The sequence below is a fragment of the Octopus bimaculoides genome, chromosome 5, assembly GCF_001194135.2.
Source record: "Octopus bimaculoides isolate UCB-OBI-ISO-001 chromosome 5, ASM119413v2, whole genome shotgun sequence".
Taxonomy (NCBI): domain Eukaryota; kingdom Metazoa; phylum Mollusca; class Cephalopoda; order Octopoda; family Octopodidae; genus Octopus; species Octopus bimaculoides.
Genome location: NC_068985.1, coordinates 103,558,387 through 103,565,566, shown reverse-complemented (window position 1 = coordinate 103,565,566; position 7,180 = coordinate 103,558,387). Strand labels below are relative to the sequence as shown.

General features: G+C 37.7%; 1 protein-coding gene across 1 annotated transcript in view; it reads left to right on the top strand.

Annotated features, from left to right (window-relative positions):
* The window catches only part of LOC106876422 (uncharacterized), a 13,990-nt gene that overhangs the window by 4,675 nt on the left and 2,135 nt on the right, over window positions 1-7,180 (top strand). The window contains exons 3-7 of the mRNA XM_014924965.2: window positions 669-968; window positions 1,977-2,291; window positions 3,390-3,692; window positions 5,076-5,096; window positions 6,549-6,701. Of these exons, the coding sequence (XP_014780451.1) occupies window positions 669-968; window positions 1,977-2,291; window positions 3,390-3,692; window positions 5,076-5,096; window positions 6,549-6,701 (1,092 nt within the window). The remainder of the gene's footprint in view (window positions 1-668; window positions 969-1,976; window positions 2,292-3,389; window positions 3,693-5,075; window positions 5,097-6,548; window positions 6,702-7,180) is intronic.

Genomic DNA, 7,180 nt, shown 5'->3' with positions numbered 1-7,180 from the left:
CTCACTTCCACTAAACACATAACAGTTTAATAATTGGCTGGCTCTCCTCATCTCTCTCTCTCTCTCTCTATTTGTCTTTTTTTAACCGCACCTCAAGAAAATCATTCCTCTGCTAAACAATGCATTTCTAACTCTTTTTCTCTATGCCACTCACTTCAACTAACTTTTTAACCACGTAATAAACATTACGTTTCCCTTACCTCACGTCGTTGACACTTCTCTCTTTCTCTCCTTTTTTCTCTCTCCTTCTTTTCTTAATCACTCTTCCCTTTCATTCTTTTTCTGTCTCTCTCTCTTTCTCGTTCTCTCTCTGTCTCTCTCTATCGCTCTCTGTCTTTCCCTTCAACTAATCACGCGACAGCGTAACGCATTTCGGCCTCAGCGTATTAATATATAGATTGACTTTATATTCTGGAGTTGGTCTTATTATTTCATTGCACGAGACCCATTGAATACATTCCAATCACTTATTGGTATTGATTCATTATAAACTAGAAACATTTGGCAAATTGGCGATCTCGTTTCGAATCTCAGTTGAGGACTATTCATTTTATTTATGCTAAGACTAGAGGGAAAGCTTGGCAAATATTACCTTTGTGTTTGTGTAAACTATACTCCTTCTTTCTGTTATGGTTAGTTTGGTTATGTTCTTTTTATTTCTTTTTCAGAGAAGTCCTATTTGTTTACTTCTCCGGGCAGGACTTATTTTTCCCATGTGAATGGCAATGTACATGTCATGTGCACTTTTCATGAAGGCGATTTCTTGGAGCAATGGGTTGAAAAAGGTCCGATAGCTACTTGTGAATCGGTCCACCCAGTCGACCTCGATGGATACAAGATCGAAGATATTAACTGCACAAGCAATACTGCTTCAATGAAAGTGACACTCCTCAAAATCAAACCACTTTCTTTCATTTGTCACACTAATGCATGTCTTAATATCAGATTGACACTTATGCCACTCTTCAGTAAGTGCACACTTCATTTATAAACAAGAAATGTCACAGGTGACGAGTAATTTGAACGTAAAGGGTTATAAGTTATCAGTGGTAACATAATTTCCGGGAAGCAATGTGCTATTGCTTGAGAATGTCAGCGAAACACTGCTCTGCTAATTGACATCATTGAAACAGATCAAATGTAATGAAGTGTTGAATATTCTGTAAATTAACGAAACGTTTGTTAAAATTTGAATATTCTGGATTCACTTAAAAATCCTCGCTTAGTTTCATAATTCGTATTTACTGCTTCAATTGTTTCCTCTGTTCACATCATATCCAGTAAGCTAACAAGAATATGAACTACTTATGAAGTAATAGCAATTAAAAATAGAAAATGTAATTTATTGGTCAATTTGAGGGAAAGAAACAATAGCACACCTTCATTCTTCGTTCGAACGCAAACCTATTTGGCAGATTGTTGCTAATGTATGTATGTGGAGGCGCAATGGCCCAGTGGTTAGGGCAGCGGACTCGCCGTCATAGGATCACGGTTTCGCTTCCCAGACCGGGCGTTGTGAGTGTTTATTGAGCGAAAGCACCCAAAGTTCCACGAGGCTCCGGCAGGGGGTGGTGGCAAACCCTGCTGTACTCCTTCACCACAGCTTTCTCTCACTCTTTCTTTCTGTTTCTGTTGTACCTGTATTTCAAAGGGCCAGCCTTGTCACACTCTGTGTCACGCTGAATCTCCCCGACAAATTCGTTAAGGGTACACGTGTCTGTGGAGTGCTCAGCCACTTGCACGTTAATTTCACGAGCGGGCTGTTCCGTTGATCGGATCAACAGGAACCCTCGTCGTCGTAACCGACGGAGTGCCAACAGCAACAATGAAATTACATGAAATTATTTCTCTGTCATATATGACTTTATAAACTCCTTATCGTTTTGTCTTCTGTTGAACTCTATATTTTTTATGTTTTGTAGAATGATACATTAAGGAGCTTGAATTCATATTGTATATTCATTGTATATTCGCAGATGATTCAGGTAACCTAGAACCAGCTGGTGGAACAAAACCTAGAATGCAAAAAAAATTCACTTTGAATTGTAAAATTGGTGCCAGTCGTCATGTGGTCTGGTTTCACGAAGATGGAGAACTCTTAATGAAGTATAAAGATTGTCATGCAGTTGGTGGCAACAGCTCTCGTTTTTCAGGCCGTGCACATTTTAGTTGCGATTACTCGAAAAAGATGTCTGTTTTATCGTTTGTTCCTATCCTTCTTGCAGATGGCAACTTTAGTATTATATGCATAACTAGTTTTCATGGAAGTGAATATAGCATTCGAACAAGAGGTATGTACTTATTGAAATTATTTCCGATAGCCGTACTTTTGTTCCCCTCTCATTACCTTTCACTGCTCTCTCTCTTTCCTTTATATACATGCATGCATACATACATACATACATACATACATGCATGCATGCATGTATGTATACATCCATACATATATACATACAAAAATTCAAACATGGGTATAAGGGAAATTGAAACTGAAATTGTAACATTATTTCTCTAAGCTCAAGGGTCTCTAGGTATGCGGCTCCAAATATATTTTTCTTTCCAGAAGCTTAAAGCATTCCTCCAATGTTTCTTCCCAGTTCTACAAGCTCAGAGCTGTCACAGTCAATGTTGGAAGTATGAAAGGTATGTCTGTAGAGATATCTGAGATGCTTGAGCGGAGAATGTAAATGAATGTTGTGTCTAAGAGACACGATGGAGGGGAGCCTCAACTAGACTGCTTATGGGCAAAGGGCGAAGATGCAAGGTTTTCTGGCTTGGCAACAATGAATGCCTAAGTAGCGTAGGTATTCTACTAGCAAAGAAATGGATGGATAAAATGATTAAGGTAGTCAGGGTATGTGATAGGATAATTAAGCTAAGAATAGCCTTGTCTGAGGTAACTGTGTCATTTATCTCTGCATATGCTCTGCACGCTGGCCTCGCAGATACCCAGAAGGATCACCTCTACGAATCCCTTCTGAGTATTACTCGACGATGAAAGACGGTGATATTCTCATCATGACAGGGGACTTCAATGGACATGTTGGAAAACACGCCGATGAATTTCGGGTAGTGCATGACCATCCCGAAAAACAACAATGTGTGTAAATATTTATATAGAAAAGAGATAGAAAGTTGTGTTGGATAAACTGTATTTTAATAAATTTCGGTTGGTCTGATGCCTTCATCTGATTATTAGCTCATTATGTAGATTAATTAGACCTAATTTGCACCTAAAATTTCGAACACCTTTGAAGATTATAAGCTACATCTACTATCACCTGTGTCATAAAGTAAAGAGAAACCAGGAAATGGAGTGATTGACATCATTTGCTTTCAAGTTCCAGAACAACCTGTCCTCCTTTTACATGAATTTCTTTTAATTACAGACACAAGAAAATTAACTACTAGTGAGGTTGGTACTATATATATTCAAGGAGATAGAACAGCAAAGTTCATGTGCCCTTTAGACAAGGGAGACTCACTTTTTGAGTGGAAAGGAGACAACTTTACAGCCAACTGTACCGGATCATATGCTACCAATCAGTTAAAATTTTATGCAATCAATATAACATGTAACCCGGAGAGTTCAACTTTACTCCTCAGGATTTCCCATCGGGTATCTAAAATGGAAATCTATTGTGACAGTTACTTAAAGAGAAGAAAAGTATTTAAAGTAGCAACACCTGAGCGTAAGTCTGATCACATTTAATATGTATAATTTCCCAATACGCCCTCTTTCACTCATATAACATAATAATGTTTCATATAATGCTATTTTCCCTGGCATTGACATTCCTATATAATAATCTTAAACGTTACTGTAAACTCAGGCAACTAGATACACTGAAGGGCAAAATCCGAAGGAAGTGAAAAAACTGCCGAAATGAACACCTTGCAGAGCAATACATTTGACTATTTTTCATTATAGATTCATTATTGGCAAATAGGAAAGCATATACGAAAACCTAAAGAAATGTTTAACATTCAATCTCTACATCTTATTCTACATGTTCTTTCCAGCATTATTTTTCTGTTTTCATTATGCAGTTCGCCTCTTCTCAATCTATCAACTTGTCCTTAATGTTTTTTTAACTTTGTTTCTCACAAATTCGTCTACGCCAGTATGGTTCTTTATGTTCTGTTTGTTCTCTCCTTTTGTATTCAACTCTATCTGCAGCAACCGTAGCTGCAGCCCAAATAATCTTGTTAGTTTCAGTTATATTTCTCGCCTGGAATAGCCCAAAAGCCGGATCTATCTTTTCGGTTTCAACTTTGAGCTTGTATCGATCAATGTACCTCAGGTTGCAGAGGTGGGTGCTTGATCCTGGTCTTCTCTAATACATCGGCACAGCATCCTCACTATTTCTTGCTGGTCATCATCGTATTCTTGTGATAGAACACTTCCTATTACTTCAGGTTCATTTGCTGAGAGTGTATTTACATTTACAATTTGCTCTGTCTTCACTGCCGCCTTTCATTTTTCTGTTCTCACTGGGAACGGTATCTGTTGAAGTATTATTTCTATCTTTTACTTTCCTTTTTATCTCCCCTATTTCTTTGTCTGTTAACCACCCTTTTGCTCTTATTGCTCTTGCCTGGTCGACTAACCGTTGCTCACTTGTTTCGAAGAGTCCTATCCCATTCCATTTTGTTTTCATTCGTTGGCGGAATCCCCTTCTTCTGAGTTCCCTCTTAATCCAGCATTCAATTATCGTTCGGTTTACCTCCTTAACCCACCTTCTCTGCCTCTGGATTTGTGTACAAGCAGTCTCTGGATGAGAACTAGGCCTACGCAACTCAAACACAGGGCACGCGTGTGCGTGTGTTTGTATCTTTATATTTTCGATAAATGAACTTAAATAACACGTTGAATGATTATCAAAATTTTCTTAAATCCCATCATTTTGTTTATATTTTTATTTGTATCTATCTCATATATATTTTCAACTGTGATTGTTTGTTAAATATTCCTTATTTAAAAAAAAAAACGTTACTGTAATAATTTTGCTTACGATTTCATGAAACTATATGAAGAGTGGATTGTTAATATCACTCCCTTCTGTCTTTTGTAGCTACAACGGGTGCACTGGGTGGTAAGTAATATATATTTTGAAAGTATTTTTAATTGATAATAGAATTCAAAGTATTGTATATTTCCAATTGCATATCCATTTACAGTCCCTTCTGGTAATCGCAGAAGGATCGCATATTTGAGAGGTTCAGGCGGGTGTACGACACTACTCGATTTAACACCATTATCTGGCCTTTGAGCTCGGTTGCATGTATTTGAACCAGGCCTTCGACCCCAGAATTTTTTAGATCTTTCCATGCTTCTAAGTTTCCTTCTGTGTATATCCATGTGTTGGATGTTGGTTATACAATCTCCAGGACATTTCGTTTAACCTGTGGGCTGTCACTAAAAGGAGTAGATTTGAGGATGTCATAAAGGATATCATGAACGACTGCATCTTGCTTTTTAGATACTCGAAATGAATTCAATTATTTTACTGGATCAGGCAGGTCATCGTTTGCAAGATTTTGTACTTTGGAACTGTATGTGCAACCAGTTTAGTGAAGTGCATAGACTTGAGACAAAACAGTGACGTCGAAAGATGTTTCGTTTTATTTACACGGACTGAAAATTGAGGAGCCACCCTGATAACATTATTAACAAGCTATTACAGAGTTATTTTGGTTGAGAAGAAGCCGATATGAGTATTCTGTAGGAGGTTCCAAGATCCTCTTTGGGATGGATCAAAGAAAAAAACTGAAATTTGTGTCGTGAAAGAACAGTACATGAAGGTATATTTTGCTTTCGTGACTACTACTTAGCATAAGTTGTGGTTGCAGGACATCAGGTCGTATTTTTTCGCTCATTTGAGGAGTTTAAAGTGCACTACATATATACACCTGCAGAGATGTGAGAAAAAAGAGCAAGACACGTATAGTGTGGCCTACAGGAATCGAAAAACTTTATTGAATACATAATTAGAAGGATGAATTTTGGGGACGATGGATTCCGCGTAAGCACCAACCCAACACTTATTAAATAGGAGCTATTGTAGTGTCTATTCTGGTATGTACAGATGGGTTTGGGGTTACATTTCTTTGTTAGAAATGTTTCCGAATGTGGTAGGTAGAGTCGAGAAAAGAAGTTGTTTGCTGTGATAGAAATGTTTCTGATGGGAATACTGCTGGGCTTATAACTGAGTGTGAGGATATTGCTGCTAATGATAATGATGGTTCGATGTTAATATATTGAAACTAATAATTATTATTATCATGCTTACCTCCCCTCTCATATCAGTTCTAATCGGAGCAAACCTACAATCAATGGAATATGAACAGGAGTACATTATCCATTGAGTCTTCCGTTGTTCAGTACAGTAGCTTGTGATTCGAGAGCGATAGGAATACTGTTTTGTATGAGGTAGATTTCCTAAAGCGTTCCCAACCTTGGCTTGCATCGTGTGAAATGTATAATGATATTGAAATGCATGCATAATATTTTAATGAAATTTATATTTGCTTATCTTGTATTGTAGATAACGTGGAGTACGTTGTAGTTATAAGTTTGTTGATTCTTCTGCTGATTATCCTGATTTGCTTTAATAGTATATGTTTTATGACGTCTATAGGACGTCACTACTGGATTAAAAGGGCAGATTTGTCTGAGACTTCAGTATCATCTCAGGGATGTAAGTAAATAATAATGTAAATTGTCTATATACGTATATGTGTATGTATATACATATGTACATATATATAAACGTACACAAGCACACACACATACGCACGCACACACACACACACGTACATAACCAAACACGCACGCACACACCCATCATGTATAGACATGTATGTATTACTCTTTTACTCGTTTCAGCCATGCGGTTGCGGTCAAGCTGGAGCACCACCGTAGTATTTCTGATTTCCTCAGTCTGGGGTATTTCACATCACCACTCCTGTATGTGCCTTTGTCCCAGCTCTTGGCCAATTTGGTGTATAAGGAAGTTTGATTCCGTTGCCCTCATCTGTACCTCGTGTCGGGTTCATCCGGTATGGTGAAGAGGAGGTTGTCTAGTTCCTTTTTGAAGACATCTACGTCCAGCTTATGCAGACTTCTTAATTTTTGTGGCAGGTCATATATATATATATATATATATATATATATATA